General features: G+C 38.8%; 1 protein-coding gene and 1 long non-coding RNA gene across 43 annotated transcripts in view; one reads left to right on the top strand and one right to left on the bottom strand.

The window, feature by feature from the left end:
• Positions 1-27,510, top strand: part of LOC103891161 (uncharacterized) — a 122,850-nt gene that overhangs the window by 399 nt on the left and 94,941 nt on the right. The window lies entirely within an intron of this gene.
• The window catches only part of ICA1 (islet cell autoantigen 1), a 157,594-nt gene that overhangs the window by 116,414 nt on the left and 13,670 nt on the right, over positions 1-27,510 (bottom strand). For 13 of the 40 annotated variants that reach the window (XR_008526791.1, XR_008526795.2, XR_008526792.1 and 10 more), the window contains 3 exon segments: positions 14,087-14,182; positions 10,780-10,945; positions 6,787-6,859 (listed from right to left, as the gene is read on the bottom strand). Coding sequence is in view for 29 of the 40 variants with exons in the window: in XM_024249240.2 (XP_024105008.2) it covers positions 6,787-6,859; positions 10,780-10,945; positions 14,087-14,103 (256 nt within the window). In the remaining 11 variants the exon portion in view is untranslated. 40 annotated transcript variants of the gene reach the window in all.

Raw genomic sequence — 27,510 nt, 5'->3', positions numbered from 1 at the left:
TCTCCTGCTGACTTTTGATCTCTGCTTTTTGAGTTACATTCTATTCCATTGTAAAGCAATTCAAATACCTCAGCCATGACACAGGTTTTTGGTTGGAAGTGGGGGTAGGGACTGAGGGTGGGGAGGTCATCAGGTTGATGACAGTGGCTTTTAAAAATACAGAGCTGGAACCAAATCTGAATTGGTGATGCCTAATCTTGGCCTTATTTTTAAAGACAACCTCAGATGGTATTATTGGTGGGTAAGTGATTTGGTGCAAGCTTTCTGCAGATTGATTTGACAGTGAACATTTAAAAAATCATAGAATTGCATGTATCTTTGGACTCTGCACGTCTACTGTTAGGAGTACTTCCTAAGGAAGTAGCAAAATGGGCACAAAGATGTAAATGCAAAAACAATCATAGCATCATTATTTATAATAGTAAAACACTCTCCTTATACTAGGAACTAGTTTAATAAAATACAGCATACCCACATAATGGTACAGTGGGGGTCCTGAACACACACCAGCAGCCAAGCCACAGGCACCAGAGTGACACTTAGCTTCCTAGGATGTGCTTTCCCCCTAAACACAGCATTTACTATCAACACACTTTGAACACTACTTTTATTTCCTATTTCTGTATTGATGTATTTACACACCATGTGTCTCTAAAACTGCTTTCTAAATGCTACTAGGATTCTTGTCAGTTTGCACAAACCAGTCACTTTTCTTTAAGAATGCACCCCCATTCCTGACATAATCTCACCAACAATAATTGTAGAACATTAGGCAGGAACCACAAATCCAAAGGTGAAGGCTAAACTCGATACTGCTACCTTATTAATTTGTGACTATAGTTTCACTCTAAACATTCCCTTGGGAAGGCCCAGTCAAGAAGAGGCTTTTAGAATCCATTTTTCCTGAGAGATAAATGATGACCCTGCTTCTCTTCTGTCTCTCAAAAATCAAGTTCACCATCAAAGGCCTGCTCGCAGGTTCCTTTCTCTGTGAAGCAATTGATCCCTTTCTCTGGACAGCAGCGCTCTCTGGGCACCTGACTTAGCACTCACCTTGTGTGACTGGGCATGTGTCTCTCTTTCCCAGGGTGCTCTAATGTTTCCAAGACAGGGATCTCATCCAAACTTTGTATTCCCCAGGCTAAGCGTAAAGTCTTAAATTCATGGTGCTAATTAAATGCTTGTGAATTGAATTAACTACAATTTTGCCTTGTTATCCTCATACACTTCATTTCAGTTTAAATACTTATTGCCTTTTAATACTCATGCCATGGTTCTATGTAGCTTTTTAAAATTCCTATAATTATAAGAAGGATTTTGTTTTTTAATACCTTCCATTCCTTCTCCTCCCCACTGACTAATATGTGCCTCACTCAATTCCACAATGAATCTTTCCCTATGGAGAGCAATTTCTCATTTTTGTTCTTAATAGCATGAGGCTACTGTCACCCTTTTTACCTTGAAGTCTCAAGTCACATACAAATGAATGCATTTAGCTTAAGGCTAGGAAGAAACCAATTCGTGGTACCTGAATGATTACATGGTTGGCAAAATGTACTCTTTCCTAAATAAACTTAAGTAGGCTGAAACATTTAAAAATAATTTTGGGTCATTTTAGGCACTTGAGGATTAACTTGGGGCAGCAAATAGGTTTCATTTTAGGTGCTGACTCTGATTATTTGGCAATACTTAGAGGGCAGTGGAAAGAAGTGTGAGCTCCATCAGGGTCAAGGTTAGATTTTCTGAGAAGGGATGGTCATTCTTTAATTTTAAAAATTCAAATACCGAAATTAACTTACAGAAGTTTAAAATTCAGCTATAACATAGGTATCAGGTAATGCAAAAGGGCTGAGTGTGGTGGTTCACACCTGCAGTCCCAGCACTTTTGGGAGGTAGAGGCAGGAGGATCGTTTGATACTAGGAGTTCAAGACCAGCCTGTGCAACATAGCAAGACCCCTGTCTCTATTACAAGAAGAAAGCAAAAAACAAAAAAAGATGACTCAAAATGTTCTACTAATAAGGTTTCAATTATCTGGGACTTGAGAATTCAGAGACAAAAACATTTTTATATTTACTTGCTAATTAGGTTTTCAGATGTGCCGTTAAAAACAAGGCAACTATGGAACTATGAAATTAATTAGCTTGACAGCATTAACTCACTCAGCACAGATTTATGGATGATCCAACATATAAAAGGCACAGTTCTTGCCACTGGAATACAGTGATGAAGAGGATAAAGGAGTTCCCCACACTTACAGAGCTTACATTCAAGCAGCAGGAGATAGAAAATAAAACATAATCACAAACACGAAACACAAAAAAGAAAAATACCAGGTAGAGCAATGAGAGATGGGGAGTAAGAGTGAGTGGTCAGTAGCTGCCTTAGACAAGGTAATCAGGGAAGGCATCTCTGAGTAGCTGACCATTAGGCTGAGTTCTGAATGACGATAGTCTTGGGACTATGAGAGCAGGGACCTTCCAGGCAGCAGGAACACCCAGTGCAAAAGGCCTCGGGAGTTTGGTGGACAAGGGAAAAGGTGGCTGAAGAGGTGAACTGGGGCCAGATCATGTCCTATGTATAAGAATGGGAGTCGGATTCCATTTTATGTGTTATTGGAGGCTTTTAAAAGTAGGGGAGCAATGTGATCCAATTTACATGTATTAAACCTTTTAGTTTGAAATAATGATAGACTTACAGAAAAATTACAAACAGTATACAGAGTTCCTGTATACCTTTCTCTAACATCCCCTAGTACTTACTTTTCCCTAGCATTCCCTTATATTTACATTTTACATAATCATGGTACAATAATCAACATTAGGAAATTAACACTGGTATAATACTATCAACTAACCTACAGCCCTTATTTGAATTTTACCAGTTTTTCCATTGACATTCTTTTTCTGTTACAGGATCCAATCTAGGGTCTCACCTGGCACCAAAATATTGAGTTTCCTTAGTCTCCTTAAATCTGTGACCATTCCTTAGTCTTTATCTTTCATGACTTTGACAGATTTTAAGAATACTGGTCAGATATTTTGTAGAATGTGCCTCAATTTGGGTTTGTCTGATTTCTCAGAATTAGACTGTGGTTACGGATATTTGGGAAGGATACACAATGGTGAAGTGTCTTTCTTAGTGCACAGCATCAGATGTTACATGACATCATGTTCCTCATCACTCATGATGGCAAGCTCAACCACTTGGTTAAGGAGGTATCTGCTGGGTTTCTCCACTGCAAAGTTAAGAATGTTTTTTTCCTTTTGTAATCATTAAGAATCTTGGGGGGAATACATGAGACAATGCAAATGTCCATTTTCTCTTCAAACTTTCACTCACTAATTCTAACACTCTTCTGTGAATCTCACCTGTCACAATTCTCACTGTGGTGTTTGCCTAATGGTGATTTTGTAGTTCCCTCATTCCTTCTATTAATTAACTGAAATTATTTTATGGGAAAAAGCTGTCCCTTCTCCGCCATTTCTCTCTCTCTCTTCATATAGATTTAAGGGAAATTAATTTTATTCTATGGGTTATAATTCAATACTGTCATTATTTAGTTTGCTACTCAGATTGTGCCAGCTTTGATCACAGGTTTGCTCCTGTGTCCTTTCAACATATCCTTTTTCAAGCACTTCCTTATGTTCTAGCTACAAATAATACAGGTGCATCTTGAATTTTCCCTGCCCAAATCCTAGAATCAACCACTTCTCCAAGGAGCATTTCTTATACTGGGAAAAGGTATTTAGAAAGCAAGATCTGGGTGCCAGATGTACTCACTGCTATGGGGTGTTAGTGCTTCTAGGTCACGTCAGCTCACAGAAGCAGGAAATATATGAATGTACACTAACCCACGCATACACCCTCATCTGCATTTATTTCTGTATGTATCTATCTGTATAGATATTAAAAACAATGGCTTCATAGTGGCTCCTTTGATGCCAGTGCAACACCACAGTGTTCCTTCTAGCTTCTCCTTTTCTTTATCTGTAACTTCTTTCTAACGTAGAGAGTGAGAAACCTGGCTCTCATCATCTACAATATCTTATCTCTTCAACTTCAATATTTGCATAATGTAGTTTCAGCATTGCTAACCCATATTCCTATAAGAAACAAATTTACCAATGAGAGTACGGCTTCCATGTATAATTCTTTTTGTGTTTAGTCTTAGTATCTAGTTAAAATAATTATGTTCCAAAACTACTGAGGTTAGTTCTTTTTTTTCTCGATTCTGATCACTGTGACAATGTTATTCATTTATAATGCAATCAGGTTCATTTGTTACTGTTTGTATTCCATTTTAGATTTTCCCACATCTGGCTGGGTTTAAGCATTTTTTGAGTCTATGAAATGTTACTATGGTTTTATGAATCAGAGCTATGGGAAGGTATCTCATAGCTCCCTCTTCACCTTTGCTGCTCCATTCTCATTCCCTCCTCTTCAACCCTTCCCCCATCCTCACCCACCACTGGTATCCAGTCTCTTTTGTTTCTGGTTCATCCTTCCTAAATTTCCTTTGCACAATGAGCAAGCTTGCTCTCTAGATACAGATATAGATATAGATGGTAAAATGTGATGTAATGTAAAAAAATGGTAATACACACACTCTATATATATTACCTTTTTTTACATTTATATATCACCTTCTTGCTTGCATGAAGGATAGCATACTATAGATACACTTTTATGTTTTGCTTCTTTCACTTAAAAGCATATCCTCAAAATCACTCCATATTAGTTCACAGATTTTCTTCATTTTTGTGCCTTTGACAGCTACATAGCAACATCCTCAAATTAACCACACTATTTTTAGTTTTCCATCAAAGTTGGGATCTCTTTCAAGTCCATGCAGGGCAGAACTCCTCCTTCCCATCTCTACTGAGATGGCATGGCTCATATGAACTTAGCGGATAGACATAAAAGGGCTTACCCACCATCCACAGCCAGCTCTGCTGGCACAACCAGGTGACTACTTCAATGGTGGGGACATTATTCTAACCCTTTATATTACAAGATAATTATGAGCCTTGATGGTGTTCAATTATAATTCTATTAACTAATCTGAGGTGGTTTAGGGGGAAGTTTTTCCTCTATATTCTTTTAGAAACATTAATATAGGTGGAAAGCATAATTTCTGTTTAGAGAATCACTATTTACAGGAAATATGCAAGCATCCTTCTTTTCTTCCCTTGATACAATATATATTGTTTAATGAAAAGTGGACAAACTAATTTCATGTGACTTACTTAAAAAAATAAAGTTACAATTTTCTAAATTATTTTGTTTTCTACCATAAAAATGAAAATGATTCATTTCATGGTGAGTACTAGGGGGATGATGGGTATAGTAAGAAGGAGTTTGACCAATAGTTTCCAGAACACAAGGTTTAAGCCAAGGAAGAATCTGATCGGGTTTAAAAGTATACTTTGATTGATAGCAGTGCAGACAATAGGCTACAGAAAGCAGAGGTGGAGGCAAGATCAGTGAGGAAAATGGTTAGTAAACCAAGTGAGAGACTAATGGTGGTGGCCTGAACCAAGGTAGTGGCAGAGAAGACGGAGAGAGGAAGGAGAATCTGCGAGCTACTTAGGAGGCAAAACACCAGCATTTGAGACTGACTGGATGTGGGGAAGATGAATGGGGGAGCGGCGGTCATGTGTCTTAATTCCCTCACAGATCAAGACCTGGAGGTGGAGCCCTGGAGAAGTCTTACCTCAAACACTTAGGAAATATTAACATAGATAATTTATAAAATACTGCCTCTACATACAATGATTTTGGACTTTCCTGAAGTAGTTGTCTTTTTTTTTTCTAAGAGATAGTCACCTTCTGTCTCCCAGGCTGGAGCACAATGGCTCATTATAGGTCACTGTGATCCTCCTGCCTCAGCCTCCTGAGTAGCTGGGACTGCACATGCAAGGTACCCGGATAATTTTTAGGTATTTTTATTTTTTTGTAGAGATGGGGGTCTCACTTTGTTGCCCAGGCTGGTCTCAAACTCCTGGCTTCAAGTGATCCTCCTGCCTTGGCCTCCTAAAATGCTGGGATTACAGATGTCAGACAATGCACCCAGCCTACCAAAATGATTGTCTTAATAAAATATTACTGATGTAGAAAAATGACCAATTATTAATTTGTGATTACTGAAAAGGGGTTTGGCAGCAGTCAGCAACAGAAAGACTTCCCATAGCCTAGTCTCAAAAATATAGAAATTATATTATTAAAATGACCTACAAATGGAAACTTAAAAATGTACTAACACACAATTGATAATTAGTGTTTCAGAGATAACTTTGTTGTTAATGCTTTTAAGACAGTGTGACTATATGAAAATATCGTTCTGTAGGAACCTAATATCCAATGCAAAAAACATTCATGAAGAAATGTTGTCAACAAAATGTCATCAACAAATTAACTGTATGTGCCTTCTGTCTGTTATCTTAAAAGGAACAAAATTGGATATCAGAGAGTGAAGATAATCACATAAAAAAAACCTGAAGGTAAAAAGCCCAAGATACAAACTGAGAAAACTCTTTTATAATTGGGAAAATAAATGGGATGTCCATATCCATGGGAGATCCAAACAGAATTCTCCTAATATGATACTTGCTTTGAAAGATAAATAAGCCATGTATATTATTGGTAAAATTATTAGAGACTCTCCTCCCAACGCCTAAAGACACAGACAAACACTCTTAGTTTCCTAAGCATATGAAATGATTTATCAAGACAAAATACCCTGCTATTTCTATTTGATCAATATTCATACTGATGTCATACTTACAACATATCCTCTTTTGATAGAGTACAATTGCTTTCGATAAGTCCAGACAGGTTCTCTGAATTGAATGAAACAGCTGCAATAAAAATACAAACAAAACGCAAAATAAAACAGACAGTGGTGAGATAAAAAATAATTACATTGAACACAACTAGATTGTTCAATTTGCCAAAAACAAGACCACATGTCTAAGTATGCTTAGTGTTATGTGGTGTACTATACAGAAACTGTGACCAAAACCTTTAAATATCTCCTATTATTCTATATTTATTGGAATTCATCATCTCTGTGATCTAAATTAAGATCTGCAGAACAGTTATTTCTTCCAATCTACTGAAATAATAGCTGAAAAACAAAAAACAGAAATCCTAAGTGAAGGGCCCAGTTAAGAGGACTTGGTAAACCAGAGACCCAATATTCATTCATAATCAAATTTATTCCTTTCACCACTTGCTGTGTTTTTTTTTTAATGGGGGATCTGTCAATTAAGCATATTTAAAAGATGACGTTAACTTATTTTGTGATCCTAATGTATTTTATGGCATGCTTAAACAACTGGATAAAGCAAACAAAATCAATCAGCTGGATGTCCTGTCTATTTAGAAAACATCTGATAAAATGATGTTGGGCAAGCAGTCCTCATCACTCCTTATTTTCCCAACAATTTCATAAAACATACAGAGAGAAAATATAATGCCATGCTGTGGCCATACTAGAGGAAACTGGGGGAAAGGCAGATGGGGCTGTGGTGAGAAGAATCTAACTTGATTTCAATGCGTGGTGGTGGTTCCAGCCTTTGTTTCAGAAACTGAGATAGCTCAAGAAAAGACAGAACAGACTTCACACTTTCTCCACCCTTTGCCCACTAACTTAGGGACCAGATATGGTATCAATGAGAAAACGTGGCAGATAAACATCTTGCCTCTGTAGAGCCACTCAGTAAGGCAGGGCAAGGTTTTCCCTCTTTCTCTCTCCTAGTTCACTGGCTACAGTGGTGCAGAAATTATATACTGGTATCATAAAGCACTTCTGCATTTGAGTGAACACAGATGATCTGTTTCATTATAAATATGACTAAATTAATAAACACAGATGCATGCATATATACTTAAAAGAGTAAACCATTTCTAGGAATGCTTAATATAAAACTTGGCTATAAAGAATATAAATTTGCTAATTCTCACTTCATTAAATTGCATCTTCCACCTGTTTAGTAAAGAGCCATAAAACAAAAGAGAAAATCAGCAGTCTGAATCTGTCCCTTAGCAAGTGTTTTATATCAGTATTCTGGATCAAAACCGACTAACACATAGTATTTCCTGAATATAGGAGCAAGGACGTTCAAAAAGTATGTTTAGGAGTTGTTCTGTCGTTACTGTTCACTTTTTAAAAATTGAGGTATAAATTAAATGCACTAAAGTGCACAGCTCTGGAGTGTTCAGTTCTGTGAGTTACGACAATTATATATACTAACATAATCATGCCCAAGGCAAGATAAGAAACATTTCCGTCATCTAATCAGTCTACTCTGCTGTGGCACAGTGACTCTGGCAAGAAGACTTCCGTCAGCAGAGATTACTTTTGTCTGTTATTGTACTGAAGAGCTGTTTTTCAGAAAAGAATTTCATTAGCAAGCAACGTGGACAAATATTAAAACTCAGCGCAACATTTCTATATTAACTTTCCAACAGATTGCAATAGAATCTGACCATTATTATAGCTTGGAACACAAGTTTTCTGTGCCAGAAGAATAAAATTTCTTGGTTTATAAGTTAGCCTTCTATGGATAACTCAAGGTATGAACACATCAAAGAGGTTTTCACATCATTTTTGTATATTTCATGGATGGACTCCATCCTCTCTATAAACATCAACATCAGTATTAACACTTCTGCAACAGAAACCTCTATCATGTGCTAAATTATTTGTCACAGCAAAGTACTCTGGATGCTACATATCTAGGACAGCAGCTATTTTGATTAAGGTACATTTGGTTCAGCCAAAACATAATGTTTAATATATTTGTAATTAACATATTAAATTACCTTTTGAATAATGCATATATTTACTAGGTTCTTAAGAAGAAAATACTATGAGATATAACAAGCATATATGCTTATAATAATTTACACTGTACTTAGAATATAACAATCAAAACAGATGCTTTCTGGTTCTACTTTCCTCCATTGCAGAAATCTCCATTAGAACATCCTTGTCAAACCCAGTTTCTATTTCAAAATTTCCAACTGCAGAAGGAAAGGGCTGAGAACTGATATTAACTGCACTAACACATACCTTTATTCAGTTAGTACTTATTGAATGTGTATTCTGTGTGTGGCTGGGGATATGTCGTGAATAGGCTAACATGGAATTTGATCTCATAGTGGAGGGAAGGTGGGCAAACAGATGAACACCTGAGATAATTCAATGAGAGATGAATAAAATAAAACATGGTCAAGTGTTAGACAGTGAGCAGGGATGGGGTAGGTGGGGAGCAGGGGTGGACAGGCAGTGACTTGAAACAGCGTGACCTTTAGGCTGAAACCTGAACTATGAGAAGGGAAGATGTGGGGAAACAGTGTCCAGGTGGAAGCCAGCAAATGCTCTGTTGGGTGTGAACTTGGCTGGTTGTGGACTGAGAACTGAGACAAGGCCATCATGGCTGGACGGTGGTGAGGGCAATGTAAGCGTGTGGGAGAGAGGAAATGCAGGACGGGGAGGCAGGGCCAGTGGGTCAGGAGCTTTGCTATGTACTAGAGATACCATATGGAACGCAGTCTAAATGGTTCCTGGGACATAAAACACACTCATAAACTTCAATTATTAATAAACATTAGTTATGTTTATAAATATGTTAGTATAATATTTATAAACACTAATAAACCTTAGGCATCACTCTGTTACCTACTTTAATCTTGATAATAGCTGTAATAAGTAGGTATTAATATCTCTATTTCATGCATTAAGAAAACGAGGATATGAGAAACTGGGTATAGTTCTCCTAAAGTTACAGCAGATAGTAGGTAGAAGAGTAGCCCAGATCCATCTCACAGGATTAGTCCCTAACCTCAAAGGCAGCCCAGTTCTCACGGGGCAGCCTTAACATTACAAAGTTCTTCCTGGGTCTGGTCTAGCCTCATGTGCTTAGAATGAATCTCAACCCTTTTCACATGACAGAGCTTCCCAAGTAATTGACAACTAACATTTCCCCTTAACCCTCTCTGATGTAGAATAACTATGGTTCCCACCATTCTGGACACTCTTCTCCGAAAACTTTTTGAAGTCTTGGGCTTTTTTAGTCCCATTAAATGTTCAGTTCATTAACCTTAGTGTATATATTAAAATCTGAGTTCATTTTGAATCCTTATCAGACCATCTAAGATATTATTCCTCTCAGTGCCCTGTTATTTACAGAAATGATAGGTATGCTTTCAAAATTTTAATCTAAACTATTGGCAGAAATGTCCAGCAAGACAGGGAGTTAGTTAGTGGGCCTTCTTATATTAATATGCTAGATCAACCATATCTAAATCCAGCTTACTATATTGTTAACTAGTCTAATATCTCCTTATTCATTTTAGAATTTTCCAGGGTCCAATACAAAACTTATTAGACTCTACTTTCCACGACGTTTTACCTGAGCTCTTTTTTTAAAAAAATTTAACATTTGCCAGATTCTAGTGTTCTAAATGACTCCTCAGCTATGACTAGCAGCAGCTCTTCGATTGCATTCCTTTTCCCAACAAACACTTATTGAGAATTTACCACAGGCAATGCATTGCCAACTATGTTCTTAAAATACAAAGCAACTCAGGCATGGTGGTTATGTGAGAATTTGTACGTTTTAATAAATATGCTGGGATTGAGTTTACCAATCCTAGATTTTCCTCATTTTCAAATACAAAAGCACACCTATCTCTGCCTCAGTGAGTATACTCTAGGACCTTGATCCTAGCAAGGTGGCTGTGTTGGGGCTGACAGCAATAAAGAGCTCACCTCTAGCTTGGCATCCAGGTCTGCGTCAGAGGCAACAACATGTTCATCTTCCTTCTTCCCTGTGGCTTTAATAAAGGCCTGCTTCGTCTCCCAATACTTCTGTTGCATCTTATTTACAACTGACTTATCTTGAGCGTATCGATCCTGTAAGTCCCAGGGATAACTGCTAAAAACATTTAAAGAACTATTTTATTCACAACTTTCATAAAGATTAAGATATTTTAGTGGGAAATGATTTCTTTAAACATGACTTTCCATTATGCATTTACATTTACAACATTGATAAACGTATGAGCACTTTCTTATATGGGTGTTACACCAAGAAAGTTAATCAACTTTTTCTGACTCAAAAACCTTAAAAGTCAGAGTGGAGAAATTTAGAATCTTTTGCAGGAAATAAAGAAACTAACCCTTGAAAAGAATGTAGATATAACAGACTAAGCACACCCCTTTTAGAGGTGGAGACAGTGAGGTCAAGCCAGGCAGGGTGACTGGCCCAAGTTACCTCAGTGAGTCAGAGATAAAGCCAGACACCAACGCACTCTCTCCACTCTAACACTACAGCCAACACTGAGGTGATGGCAGGAAAGCAGAGATAAGAGGCTGAAGAACAGCATGCCTAAGATCTGTTACAGAGAAATCTAAAATAGTCAAACTCATAGAGGCAGAGAGTAGAATGGCAGTTACGAGTGGCTAGAAGGTAGGAAGAAATGAGAAATTACTATTCAAGGGGCATAAGGTTTCAGTTATGCAAGATGAACAAGCTCTAGAGATCTGCTGTGCCACATGGTGCTTATTCTTGGTTTTTTTTCTGAGATGGAGTTTCACTCCTGTTGCCCAGGCTGGAGTGCAGTGGCGTGATCTTGGCTCACTGCAACCTCTTGCCTTCCAGGTTCAAGCGATTCTCCTGCCTAGGCCTCCTGAGTAGCTGAGATTGCAGGCACATGCTACCACGCCCAGCTACTTTTTGTATGTTTTTAGTACAGATGGGGTTTCACCATGTTGGCCAGGCTGGTCTCTAACTCCTGACCTCAGATGATCCGCGCTCCTCAGCCTCCCAAACTGCTGGGATTACAGACATGAGCCACCGCGCCCAGCCCCATGGTGCCTATTGTTAACAATACTGTATTGTGCACCTAAAATTTAAGAGGGTTGACTTCATGTTAACTGTTCTTACCACAATAAAATAAAAATACAATAAATTTAAAATTGGTTGCAGGCTTCTGATGTTAAAAACTTTAAACTCTTCCATATAAATGCTTAAAATATAGATGAAAAGCCATTTTTCAGGAGGATCATAGTGAAGAGCAAATCAAAAAGTATGTGGAGAAAAAATTAGAAACTGGCCGGGCATGGTGGCTCATGCCTTTAATTCTAGCACTTTGGAAGGCCCAGGCAGGAGGACTGCTTGAGGCCAGGAGTTTGAGACCAGCCTGGGCAACATAGTAAAACCCCATCTCTACAAATAATTAGCCATGTGTGGTGGCACAGGCCTATGACACAAAGCTACTCAGCAGACTGAAGTGGGTGGATTGTTCAAGCCCAGGAGTTTGAGGCTGCAGGGAGCCATGATCATACCACTGCACTTCAGCCTGGGATACAGGGCGAGACCCTGTCCCTCAAAAAAGAAAAAAGAGAAGAAAAAAGAGAAAAGAAACAAAAGTGATTAAAATGAAATGGAATTGTGTAAAAGTGATTGGAGTACCCCAAATATGGCTGGAAAGTTTGCTGATGGAGTTCCATCCCTCCCCTTGCTTTGTCCACATCCTCTTTGACCTAGAGTCCCTGCCCCAAAGGCTCCCCTGACACCCCAGGCAACTCTCCTCTGTGGAGATGTACCTTCCTCTACCCCATCTCATCACCACCCAAAATGTGCCAGGCTTGTGCTGAAACATGAGTTTGTTTATATGACTATATCAAAATACCAGTATCTCAAAACCTACTTTCCTTCATTTACAATTTCATTAAGTTTACAATTTTCAATTTACACATTTATTCTTAAAAAATCAGAAGGCGTTTCTGATGACTTCCTTAACAATGGTTATCTTTGGAGAGAGAAGTAGGATTATGGGAGACTTTCACGGTCTACTTTATATCTTTCTGCATTATTTAAAAGTCATATTATGAGCTCATATCAGAGAAAATAAGATAAAATATGTATAAAACTTATGTAAAAGATAATCTCTCTATAGAATACGCACATTAAAAGGTTGGAAGGATACACCCCAAAGACATTATTTCAGGGGAATGGGATTCTCAAGAGTGGGACATAGAATGGACTTCTTTGGCTGGGCGCGGTGGCTCATGCCTGTAATCCCAGCACTTTGGGAGGCTGAGGTGGGCAGATCATGAGTCAAGAGATCGAGACCATCCTGGCCAACATGGTGAAACCCTGTCTGTACTAAAAATACAAAAATTAGCCAGGCGTGGTGGCACATGCCTGTAATCCCAGCTACTCGGGAGGCTAAGGCAGGAGAATCACTTGAACCAGGGAGGCGGAGGTTGCAGTGAGCTGAGATTGCACCACTGAACTCCAGCCTGGGTGACAGAGTGAGACTCCATCTCAAAAAAAAAAAAGCATTATTATAATTAATTGTGCATTTGAAAAATATGTAACACATTTGTTTTTCATGATACAAATTAAAGAAAATAAAAGTTCACAAAGATCTGCTTGCTTGGTGGGTCATGGGTTCAAAAGAATTTGGAAACACTGCTTGAAGAGCTCTGGACCTTATAAGAGGTTTAACATGCTGCTTAGATATGTTATAGGCACATAAATGTCAGTGCTAACATTGCCAAATGGTTACCACATCTACTTTATTCAGCATCATTTACTTTCAACGATTGGCTCCTGAATGTTCAGGAAGGTTGAAGTCATGACTCTAAATTAATAAGTATGAGTAGTGTGTGGTTGTAGAATCATTCTTTATTTTATAGCTATCCTAACATAAAATTCTCTTGTAACTGTAATGTTAGAAGTTATAAATAAGATAGTAATAAAAACGCATCAACTCATTACATTAGACAAAATGGTGGTAAGAAAAACTATCATTAGATTCCCAAGAGAAAAGTTACACATAAATGAATTTCTTAGAGAATGCACATTAGATAAGAATTTACAATATTTTTGTTACTTGGTTTTCATACCATATTTAACAGAGATACTGAATTTGGCTCAGCATTGGTGAGGGCTAACATGATACTTAGTGCCAATGTATCTCTTGTTTTTCCATTCAATAGATGTTTATTGAGCATATGCTATAGGCTTTCTACTTTCCCAATTTAGAAAAGATGACAAATTACTTACCATTTGTGTCCTGACATGTTTTCTTCTTCTTCTATTGTTGATGATTTGGGGAGAAGGGGCAGGAAAAAAGCATGAGAGGATAAGTTATATTATAACCTGAAATAAAACAAATATGTTTAACAGTTACACACTATATTATAGTTACATATTAACGTGACACACATAAAAGGCTTCAATGTAAGCCATTTCTAGCTGTATTTTAGGGTCTAACACTGTTACACAGTAATGCTGCACACTGGTGATGACAACAATATAGCTAAGTAACACTGGAAGAAATATCCCAAATAAAGTTTAAAAAGTGAACAGGCAGGTTGAATGAAAAAGCAGGTTGCAGAAGACTACATAAAATATAATACCATTTATATAAAGTTTAAAAATATGTAAAACAATACTATATGTTGTTGAGGTATATAATATTATATGGTGAAGGTATAAAGAATTGCTTAGGAATGATGAACACTAAGTTCCAAACAGCAGTCCACGGCAGGAGATGGTGTGGGATGTGATTCGAGAGAGATATACAGCAGCTTCAAGTGCACACATAATGTTCTCTTTGTTAAGCTAGATGGTGAGTATATTGCATCTGTATGCCTCCTTATAGATTTGAAATATTTTATAATCAACATTTTTAAAGAAACAAACCAGCACGTTGCAAAAACAAAAACAAAAATAGAACAAAATTTTAAAACCCCAAATAAAAACCAAAAGAGAGTTGATATGCTTGAATAAGACAGCAAGAAGGGTACAAAGGAGGAAAATATGTATCTACCAGCCTAGCCTTGTATATTTATCTTGTTAGTAAATACTGGAGTCAATGTCTCTGCCCTTACTCCATTTGCTCCACTCATGGAAGCTAGCCCACCCCAGGGGCAGGGCCCACCAGCCCAGCCACACTACCCCACTTGCCTAGCAGTTACTGGAAAGAACAGAAAGCTCACTGCTCAAAGGAATGGTCACTGGCCAGAGACAAAACCTCTGGCTACCAGAGTGAGTGCTCACAGCATATGAATGCCCAGACTGCTTCACAAAATCAATCCAATCATTCTCCTTTGGTCTCAGAAAGGATCCTGGCAACCAGTACTCCTAAAATGATTAAAGATTTCCTAGGCTATTTAAAAACGTTTCAAGGGAACAAAATTGAGGTGTACAAATCCCATGCTTCAGGTATGCAGACAAGAGAGAGGAAGAAGAGAATTTTCAGAGTGTCAGATGTCTCTGAAATGACAGCATCCTGTAATGAACATCTCTCTTCCTTGTGGAGAGCATCCAAATATCTGGACAAGCTGCTTTTGGGAATGACATTCAGGGTAAGTAAGTAAGCTCTGCCCTCCACTCAGTGCGTCATGGAGAGGCTACCAACACCTGGTCCTCTCACCACCCACACAGCTTCACTGTAAGTACACATTTACTTTAGTTAGCTTGAAATTTCCAACAAAATTTTTCATAAAAAGAGGGTGTTCAAAGGAAATGGAATTATCATATTCTTCTCTTGAGTTCAATGTCACCACGAACTATTAGGATAGTTGGTACTTTTTGATTAATATTTTTATCATGGTAAAAAAGTTTATTCTTTTAACAATTTAAAAGTGTACAGTATAGTAGTGCTAACAGTATACACATTGTTGTACAACAGATCTCTAGAACTTTTTCATCTTGCGTGATGGAAATTCTACACCCATTCAACAACTCCCCATTTTCCCCTCCCGCAGCCCCCAGCAACCACTATTCTAGTTTCTGATTCTATGAATTTGACTACTTTAGATACCTCATAAAAATGCAAACACTCAGTATTTGTGTTCTTGTGATTGGCTTATTTCACTTAGCATAATGTATTTAAGGTTCATCTGTGTTGTAGTATATGACAGGACTTCCTTTTTAAGGCTGAATAATATTGCATTGTATATATGCAATGTTGAAGACACACACATACACACCATTTTCTTTAACCATTCATGTGTCAATGGATATTTAGGTTACTTCCACATCTTGGCTATTGGGAATAATGCTGCAATAAACACAGTGTGCAGTTAAGTTCTCACTCAAAGTCATTGACAGGTTCTTGGAAGCTGCAACTATAGGCAAAATGATATACACCAGGTCCTGAATAACACTGTTTCATAATAATATTGATAAGAAAAAAATGGTTTATGTCATTTTGCCTAAAGTTGCAGTTTCCAAGAACTTATCAATGACATTAAATGAGGTCTTAATGTATCTCTCTGAGATACTGTATTGAATTCTTTTGCACAAATACACAGAATTTGGACTCCTGGATTATACAGTTCTCTATTTAATTTACTGAGGAACCTGCATATTGTTTTCCACAGCAGCTGCACCATTTCAAGCCCACTGACCGTATGCAAGGGTTCCACTTTCTCCACATCCTTGTTAATGCTTGTTTCCATTTTTAAAAATAATAGCCATCCTAAGCATTGTGAGGTGATATCTCATGGTTTTGGTTTACAGTTCTCTGATTAGTGATGTTGTACATCTTTTCATATTTTTTTGCCATTTGTATATTTTCTTTGGAGAAATGTCTATACAGGTCTTTTGCCCATTTTTAAATTGGGTCATTTTGTTATTGAGTTGCAGGAGTTCTCTATATATTCCAGATATTGATCCCTTATCCAATATATGGTTTGCAAATATTTTCTCATATTCTGTAGGTCAGCTTTTCACTCTGTTGACTATTTCCTTTACTATGACTTTTTAATTAATTTTTGCTTATTAAAATGCCTTTTAATTTAAATCCTTCATAGTGTAAGTTCTTATAGTATAATATGTTATTTATAGTTATAGTTAACAAAAATTGCTGAGCAAATTGCCCCTTCTACCTAGATTTCCAGGCTATTCCCAGATCATGATACCATACGGCAGTGTTCCTCAAGGTATTGTTTACCAGCCATTTGCATTGAAATCTTCTGGGGGTACTAATATACAGAATCCTAGACCCCACTCCTTTCCTAGTGAAATAGAATCTCTGAGAATGATTCTGGGAATCTAGTTTTATAATAGGCTTTGCAAGTGATTCTTAAGCACATTAAAGTATGAGAACCACAGCTAAATGGCACACAGGGAAAATACTTTCTGAAAATGGGTCTTTCTTGAACAAACTACTAGATTATAGGCACAGGAGCAAAGGAATCATAAGTGGTCAAAATAAGGTCAGCTCTGCAGGGTACATCTGAACACCTCATGAGAAGGCAGCTGAAGCCAGGGCTAACGTCTCTTTTTATATATGTTCTAACTCCACATACCAGAGACAATTAATAAACATCTTAAGATTTCCTGACATAATCTATCTTGTTTTGCTCTATCACTTTCCAAATCCACAGCATTAAAATTGCTACTTTAAAAAATCATTATAATTGTTATCCATTCATTTCAGTTCAACAGTTTGGTTTATCAGACATAAACTGAGCATCAAATGAATATGTGCCAGTCACTCTTCCTGGCCTCAAATATAGATCAGCTCTGTCCAATAGAAATATACTATGAGCACATTCCAAGATGGCCGAATCGGAATAGCTCCAGTCTGCAGCTCCCAATGTGATTGACACAGAAGACGGGTGACTTCTGCATTTCCAACTGAGGTACCTGGTTCATCTCACTGGGACTGGTTGGACAGTGGGTGCAACCCACAGAGAGTGAGCCGAAACAGGGCGGGGCATCTTCTCACCCAGGAAGTGCAAGGGGTCAGGGGATTTCCCTTTTCAAGCCGAGGGAAGGCATGACAGACTGTACCTGGAAAATCGGGACACTGCCACCCAAATACTGCGCTTTTCCAACAGTCTCAGCAAACGGCACACCAGGAGTTTATATCCCACACCTGGCTCAGCAGGTCCCATGCCCATGGAGCCTTGCTCACTGCTAGCACAGCAGTCTGAGATAGAATTGCGAGGTGGCAGCCTAGCTGGGGCAGGGGCATCTGCCATTGCTGAGGTGTGAGTAGGTAAACAAAGCGGCCAGGGAAGCTCAAACTGGGCAGAACCCACTGCAGCTTAGCAAGGCCTGTTGCCTCTGTACATTCCACCTCTGGGGGAAGGGCATCACTGAACAAAAGGCAGCAGAAACTTCTGCAGACTTAAATGTCCCTGTCTGACAGCTCTGAAGAGAGCAGTGGTTCTCCCAGCACGGTGTTTGAGCTCTGAGAACAGACAGACTGCCTTCTCAAGTGGGTCCCTGACCCCCATGTAGCCTAACTGGGAGACACTGCCCAGTAGGGCTGACAGATACCTTATACAGGTGGGTGCCCCTCTGGAATGAAGCTTCCAGAGGAAGGGTCAGGCAGCAACATTTGCTGTTCTGCAATATTTGCTATTCTGCAGACTCTGCTGGTGATACCCAGGCAAACAGGGTCTGGAGTGGACCTCCAGCAAACTCTAACAAACATGCAGCTGAGGGACCTGACTGTTAGGAGGAAAACTAACAAATAGAAATGAATAGCATCAACATCAACAAAAAGGACATCCACACCAAAACCCCATCTGTAGGTCACCAACATCAAAGACCAAAGGTAGATAAAACCACAAAGATGGGGAGAAACCAGAGCAGAAAAGCTGAAAATTCTAAAAACCAGAGTGCCTCTTCTCCTCTAAAGGATTGCAGCTCCTTGCCAGCAATGGAACAAAGCTGGATGTAGAATGACTTTGATGAGCTGACAGAAGTAGGCTTCAGAAGGTTGCTAATAACAAACTTCTCCGAGCTAAAGGAAGATGTTCGAACCCATTGCAAGGAAGCTAAAAACCTTGAAAAAAAAGACCAGATGAATGGCTAACTCAAATAAACAGTGTAGAGAAGACCTTAAATGACCTGATGGAGCTGAAAACCATGGCACCAGAACTACGTGACACATTTACAAGCTACAAGAGCTGATTCAGTCAAGTGGAAGAAAGGGTAGATATCAGTGATTGAAGATCAAATTAACGAAATAAAGCGAGAAGAAAAGTTTAGAGAAAAAAAGAGTAAAAAGAAACTAACAAAGCCTCCAAGAAATAAGGGACTATGTGAAAAGACCAAATCTATGATTGGTGTACCTGAAAGTGACGGGGAGAATGGAACCAACCTGGAAAACACTCTTCAGGATATTATCCAGGAGAACTTCCCCAACCTAGCAAGGCAGGCCAATATTCAAATTCAGGAATTACAGAGAACACCACAAAGATACTCCTCGAGAGAGCAACCCCAAGACACATAATTGTCAGATTCACCAAGGTTGAAATGAAAGAAAAAATGTTAAGGGCAGCCAGAGAGAAGGGTTCGGTTACCCACAAAAGGAAGCCCATCAGACTAATAGCAGATCTCTCAGCAGAAACTCTACAAGCCAGAAGAGAGTGGGGGCCAATATTCAACATTCTTGAAGAAAAGAATTTTCAACCCAGAATTTCATATCCAGCCAAACTAAGCTTCATAAGTGAAGGAGAAATAAAATCCTATACAGACAAGCAAATGCTGAGAGATTTTTGTCACCACCAGGCCTACCTTACAAGAGCTTCTGAAGGAAGCACTAAACATGGAAAGAAAAACTGGTACCAGCCACTGCAAAAACATGCAAAATTGTAAAGACCATCGATGCTAGGAAGAAACTGCATCAACTAATGGGCAAAATAACCAGCTAACATCATAATGATAGGATCAAATTCACACATAACAATATTAACCTTAAATGTAAATGGGCTAAATGCCCCAATTAAAAGACACAGACTGGCACATTGGATAAAGAGTCAAGACCCATCAGTGTGCTGTATTCAGGAGACCCATCTCACATGCAGAGACACACATAGGCTCAAAATAAAGGGATGGAGGAACATCTACGAAGCAAATGGAAAGCAAAAAAAAAAAAAAAAAAAAAAAAAGCAGGGGTTGCAATCCTAGTCTCTGATAAAACACACTTTAAACCAACAAAGATCAAAAGAGACAAGGAAGGCCATTACATAACGGTAAAGGGATCAATTCAACAAGAAGAGCTAACTATCCTAAATATATATGCACCCAATACAAGAGCACCCAGATTCATAAAGCAAATCCTTAGAGACCTACAAAGAGACTTAGATTCCCACACAATAATAATGGGAGACTTTAACACCCCACTGTCAATATTAGACAGATCAACAAGACAGAAGGTTAACAAGGATATCCAGGACTTGAACTCAGCTCTGCACCAAGCAGACCTAATAGACATCTACAGAACTCTCCACCCCAAATCAACAGAATATACATTTTTCTCAGCACCACATCACACTTATTATAAAATTGAACACACAACTGGAAGTAAAGCACTCCTCAGCAAATGAAAAAGAACAGAAGTCACAACAAACTGTCTCTCAGACCACAGTGCAATCAAATTAGAACTCAGGATTAAGAAACTCACTCAAAACCACACAACTACATGGAAACTGAACAATCTGCTCCTGAATGCCTACTGGGTAAATAATGAAATGAAGACAGAAATAAAGATGTTCTTTGAAACCAAAGAGAACAAAGACACAATGTACCAGAATCTCTGGGACACATTTAAAGCAGTGTGTAGAGGGAAATTTATAGCACTAAATGCTCACAAGAGAAAGCAGGAAAGATCTAAAATCAACACTCTAACATTACAATTAAAAGAACTAGAGAAGCAAGAGCAAACAAATTCAAATGCTAGCAGAAGGCAAGAAATAACTAAGATCAGAGCAGAACTGAAGGAGATAGAGACACAAAAAACTTCAAAAAATCAATGAATCCAGGAGCTGGTTTTTTGAAAACATCAACAAAATTGATAGACTGCTAGCAAGACTAACAAAGAAGAAAAGAGAGAAGAATCAAATAGATACAATAAAAAATGATAAAGGGGATATCACCACCGATCCCTCAGAAATACAAACTACCATCAGAGAATACTATAAACACCTCTATGCAAATAAACTAGAAAATCTAGAAGAAATGGATAAATTCCTGGACACATACACCCTCCCAAGACTAAACCAGGAAGAAATTGAATCTCTGAATAGACCAATAACAGGCTCTGAAATTGAGGCAATAATTAATAGCCTACCAACCAAAAAAAGTCCAGGACCAGACGGATTCACAGCCGAATTCTATCAGAGGTACAAAGAGGAGCTGGTACCATTTCTTCTGAAACTATTGCAATCAACAGAAAAAGAGGGAATCCTCCCTAACTTATTTTATGAGGCCGGCATCATCCTGATACCAAAGCCCAGCAGACACACAACAAAAAAAGGGAATTTTAGACCAGTATCCCTGATGAAAATCAGTGTGAAAATCCTCAATAAAATACTGGCAAACCGAATCCAGCAGCACATCAGAAAGCTTATCCACCACAATCAAGTCGGCTTCATCTCTGGAATGCAAGGCTGGTTCAACATACACAAATCAATACACGTAATCCATCACATAAAAAGAATCATTGACAAAAACCACATGATTATCTCAATGGATGCAGAAAAGGCCTTTGACAAAATTCAACAACCTTCATGCTAAAAACTCTCAATAAACTAGTTGAGAATGTTCTATTGATGGAATGTATCTCAAAATAATAAGAGCTATTCATGTCAGATCTACAGCCAATATCATACTGAAAGGGCAAAAACCAGAAGCATTCCCTTTGAAAACTGGCACAAGACAGGGATGCCCTCTCTCACCACTCCCATTCAACACAGTGTTGGAAGTTCTGGCCAGGGCAATCAGGCAAGAAAAAGCAATAAAGGGTATTCAATTAGGAAAAGAAGAAGTCTAATTGTCCCTGTTTGCAGATGACATGATTGTATATTTAGAAAACCCCATTGTCTCAGCCCAAAATCTCCTTAAGCAGACAAACAACTTCAGCAAAGTCTCAGGATACAAAATCAATGTGCAAAAATCATAAGCATTCCTATACACCAATAACAGACAAACAGAGAGCCAAATCATGAGTGAACTCCCATTCACAATTGCTACAAAGAGAATAAAATACCCAGGAATCCAACTTACAAGGGATGTGAAGGACATCTTCAAGGAGAACTACAAACCACTGCTCAACGAAATAAAAGAGGACACAAACAAATGGAAGAAGATTCCATGCTCATGGATAGGAAGAATCAATATCGTGAAAATGGCCATACTGCCCAAGGTAATTTATAGATTCAATGCCATCCCCATCAAGCTACCAATGACTTTCTTCACAGAATTGGAAAAAACTACTTTAAAGTTCATATGGAACCAAAAAAGAGCCCGCATTGCCATGTCAATCCTAAGCAAAAAGAACAAAGCCGGTGGCATCATGCTACCTGACTTCAAACTATACTACAAGGCTACAGTAACCAAAACAGCATGGTACTGGTACCATAACAGATATATAGACCAATGGAACAGAACACAGAACTCAGAAATACACCACACATCTACAGCTATCTGATCTTTGACAAATCTGACAAAAACAAGAAATGGGGAAAGGATTCCCTATTTAATAAATGGTGCTGGGAAAACTGGCTAGCCATATGTAGAAAGCTGAAACTGGATCCCTTCCTTACACTACACAAAAATTAATTCAAGATGGATTAAAGACTTAAATGTTAGACCTACAACCATAAAAACCCTAGAAGAAAGCCTAGGCAATACCATTCAGGACATAGGCATGGGCAAGGACTTCATGACTAAAACACCAAAAGCAATGGCAACAAAAGCCAAAATAGACAAATGGGATCTAATTAAACAAAAGAGCTTCCGCACAGCAAAAGAAACTACCATCAGAGTGAACAGGCAACCTACACAATGGGAGAAAATTTTTGCAATCTACCCATCTGACAAAGGGCTAATAACCAGAATCAACAAAAAACGTAAACAAATTTACAAGAAAAAAGCAAACAACCCCATCAAAAAGTGGGCAAAGGATATGAATAGACACTTCTCAAAAGAAGACATGTATGCAGCCAACAGTCATCATCATTGGTCATCAGAGAAATGCAAATCAAAACCACAATGAGATACCATCTCACACCTGTTAGAATGGTGATCATTAAAAAGTCAGGAAACAACAGATGGTGAAGAGGATGTGGAGAAACAGGAACACTTTTATACTGTTGGTGGGAGTGTAAACTAGTTCAACTATTGTGGAAGACAGTGTGGCGATTCCTCAAGGATCTAGAACTAGAAATACCATTTAACCCAGCGATCCCATTACTGGGTATATACCCAAAGGATTATAAATCATGCTACTATAAAGACACATGCACACGTATGTTTGTTGTGGCACTATTCACAATAGCAAAGACTTGGAACCAACACAAATGTCCATCAATGATAGAGTGGATTAAGAAAATGTGGCACATATACACCATGGAATACTATGCAGCCATAAAAAAAGATGAGTTCATGTCCTTTGCAAGGACATGGATGAAGCTGGAAACCATCATTCTGAGCAAACTATCACAAGGACGGAAAACCAAACACCACATGTTCTCACTCATAGGTGGGAACTGAACAATGAGAACACTTGGTCACTGGGTAGAAACATCACACACTGGGGCCTGTTGTGGGGTAGGGGGCAGGGGCATTGGGAGAAATCCCTAATGTAAATGATGGGTAGATGGGTACAGCAGGGCAGCATGGCACATGTATACTTATGTAATGAGCCTGCACGTTGTGCTCATGTACCCTAGAACTTAAAGTATAATAATAATAATTAAAAAAGAAATATACTATGAGTTTAAATGTTCTAATAGCCATGTTAAAAAAAATTTAAAAACAGTGAAATTAATGTCTATATATTTTAACCCAATATATCTAAATTATTTCAACATATAACCAATATAAAAATGAGTGATACATTTTACACTAATATTTTTGTACCAAGTTTAAAATATAGTATCTTATACTTTCAGCAAATCTCAATTCACACTAGCCATATTAAGTACTCAAGAGCCACACGGGGTTAGTGGATACCATATTGAACAGTACAAGTTTAGCAGTAAAGACAGATATATAATTTCCAGAATCAGGAGAGCCTTGACATTTGCAAGGGACATATAACAATGTCCGCTTAATGAATCCCCAAATTTGTAAATTCTGCTGTAAAAATATTTTCCCTGTAAAATGGAATAAAGTCTATGATTAGCTAATACTTTATGATTCTGCAATGGAAGCTATTTCTCCACTTCTGCCACAAGGCACTTATGAAACAAGCCCAAAATGAATGGTGTCACATCTCCAGCTTTTTAATGACACAGAAAAGATGTCCTAAAGATCTGCTTGTGGTCATCTTACCTTGGGAGATAAGCAAAGAAGGGCAAGTAACAAGATGCTTATGGACTGTGAGCGCCAAGATATTGTCACAGTCAGCACAACTTGATCGCATGAATGTTTGTGTTTCACAGTTAAACTGTTTCCTCAAAGAAGACAAAGCAGTTGCACCAATAATTAGGATCTGCTCAAAGAAGCAGAGGCCCAAGGATGAACAGATCAATGGAAAGCAAGTTTCTAATTTTGAAATAACAACCCGGGGAGTGTGGGAATGAGTTGGTGAGGAGCAGGCTCTGTGTCTAAGGCAGAAATATAGGGGAAGGAAAGGCATCTTCCTGCTCAGAGGTGGAACTGCTGCTGAGGTCAGCACCTTCTTCTTAGGTGACACTAAGACTACCAACCTAATCCCTTTAGATTTTCCTAGACTGCACCTTGATGGGGTTACAATATATTTATCTCATGGTCCAAAGCCAGGCATTAAAACCATAGTTGTTCTCAGCCACATCCATTTGACTGAGAAACCACCGTGCTCTGTGGGAAGAATTGAGAGAACAGGGGGGAAGGATACTTTGTTTAGGTTTTATGTTGGGATCCTGCGCTCCTGTGCAATAACTATGCTCATTTTTCCTTTTTTTATTTTTTGAGATGGAGTCTCGCTCTGTCACCCAGGCTGGAGTACAGTGGTGCCATCTCGGCTCACCACAACCTCTGCCTCCTGGGTTCAAGCGATTCTCTTGCCTCAGCCTCCCGAGTAGCTGGAACTACAGGCATGTGCCACAACGCCTGGCTAAGTTTTTGTATTTTTAGTAGAAATGGGGTTTCACTGTGTTACCCAGGATGGTCTCAATCTCCTGACCTCATGATCCACCCGCCTCGGCCTCCCAAAGTGCTGGGATTACAGGCATAAGCCACCATGCCTGGCCTTTCCTTTTCATATATGCTTGCTGTGCTGAGTCCTCAATTTTACTCCCCCATGTAGATGGGCAAAAGACTACAGCAATCGCCCCACTTGTCATTACTTGCTAGAGCCATTTAAAAACCATTTTAGGCTGGATGTGATGTCTCATGCCTGTAATCCCAGAACTTTGGGAGGCCAAGGCAAGTGGATCGCTTGAGCCCAGGAGTTTGAGACCAGCCTTGTGAACACGGTGAACTCTGTCTCTACAAAAAAATAATAAGAAGAAGAAATTAGCTAGACATGGTGGCAGACGCCTGTAGTCCCAGCTACTCCGGAGGCTGACATGGGAGGATCAATGGAGCCCGGGAGGTCAAGGCTGCAGAGAGCCATGATGGAGCTACTGCACTCCAGCCTGGGTGACAGAGTGAGATCCTGTAACAAAAAAGAAAAAAACAAAACAAGCCATTTTGAACAAACTAGACAGCTTGGCCATGAGTAAGATATGCATAGTAGTTTTTTCCTAACACCCAAAGGTACACAGAATGCTAAAACAAGCCAGGTTTTAAGTACAGAGTTTGATTCATTGCCACAAAGTGGACAGGAGTCAGTTTTCCCTAGCTGCCTTGAACCCAGATACCAGATTCTTCTCCTTGGAAATATAATCTAGGAAGGCATTTTCATTACATATAAGCTGGCTTCCACTGCAATGAACGCTTGTTCTGACCTAGAACTTTTTCTATGCATTTCTTCAAGGCAGTGAAGTTAGCTGATGGCACTTCTGATTACTTTTGAATTATGCAAAGAATCTAAAATTCTTGAGCCAATCCTTGTTCAGAGTAAAGCTAAGATCAGTAGTCATTCCACTATATTGGTATTCTCCACCCACAAAATTTGACCAGTTTTCAATACCTTGTTCTTTCATACACTAAAACATATCAGGCAGTAACTTGGTAAAACTCAAATGTAGTTAATTTTTCTTCAGAGCAGCAGAAATGTGTGCCTCATCAGTTTATTAGATCAACTATTTCTTTTTAATATGGAACTGGCTTCCTCTTGAATCATGTTTCCTAAGCACGTCATTTTACCTATGCAAAGATTCATGTCTCCAATTAATTAACTTTACAATTTTAGTGGTAGAATTTTTCTCTTCCATTCAGTGGGAAGCTTTTCTGTTGGTTGGAGTACCAGCTGAAACTGAGTCCAGAGTTGCTTTTTCTTGTTGTCTGTACTGAGCATATGGTGGAATCTCTTGAGTTGTATATCTGAGCCAATGCCAAATTTGTCATTTTCCTCTTTAGTTTATTCAACATTTCTATTTTCTAGATAAAAATTGTCATTACCTTAGAGCTCTTCAGTTCTTTGGCAAGTAGGGGGCCGTTTTTTCCCCCATAAGAATAACGCTTTTTTCAGACCAGGAACAGTGGCTCATGCTTGGAATTCCAGCACTTTGAGAGGCAAGAAGGATGGATTGCTTGAGCTCAGAAGTTTGAGACCAGACGATGAAACCCGATCTCTACCAAAAATACAAAAAATTAGCTGGGCGTGGTGGTGCACACTTGTGGTCCCAGCTATTCAGGAGACTGAGGTGGGAGGATCGCTTGAGCCAGGGAGGTGGAAGTTGCACTGAGCTGAGATCATGCCACTGCACTCCAGCCTGGGCAACAGAGTAAGATGCCCACCACTCCCTCAACCTCTCGAAAGAAAAGAAAATACACACACTTTTCAGAACAGAACAGAGTCTTGCAATGATGTGGGTGCAAAGTGGTATATTAGACACATCCCATAGTGAAACCACTCATTCCTAAACACCAGCTTCATAGCACCACATGCCATAGAATCTAAGGTACAAATCTGTTCATATTCCATCATTACTGTGTTAGAGTCACTACCTTGTCAACTGTCAGTCATTTTTCTTTCTTCATGGAATATAAATGTTAAGACCTCCTGACCAATAGTTTTTTATATCTGATAAAATGCAGAGTAATTTTTTAAAATCAAACTTCAGTAAAATTATAAATCACTATGTGCCCCAGACTTTTGTGGCTATTTGTATATAACTGAAAAAAAGAATCTGCCATCAGAAGATGCTACATGCTGCCTGTGATGGGGCACAAATGCCACGGCAGAGGAAAGGGCCAGGGTTTGAGGAACACAGAACAGAGGCACAATGCTGGCTTCCCACACAGCATCTGGGCTGAGTCTTTAAGAATTAGTCATTGCTGGAGAGGCAAAGGTTGGAAGTGTGGTGGGGAGGGAAATGGTATTATTCTAGGCAGAGGAAATGCAGTGAACAAATTCTTCCACAGCA

This window comes from Pongo abelii, chromosome 6, assembly GCF_028885655.2.
Source record: "Pongo abelii isolate AG06213 chromosome 6, NHGRI_mPonAbe1-v2.0_pri, whole genome shotgun sequence".
NCBI classification, from domain to species: domain Eukaryota; kingdom Metazoa; phylum Chordata; class Mammalia; order Primates; family Hominidae; genus Pongo; species Pongo abelii.
Note: the sequence above shows the minus strand (reverse complement) of the source record. Positions and strands in the feature narration are given on the sequence as shown.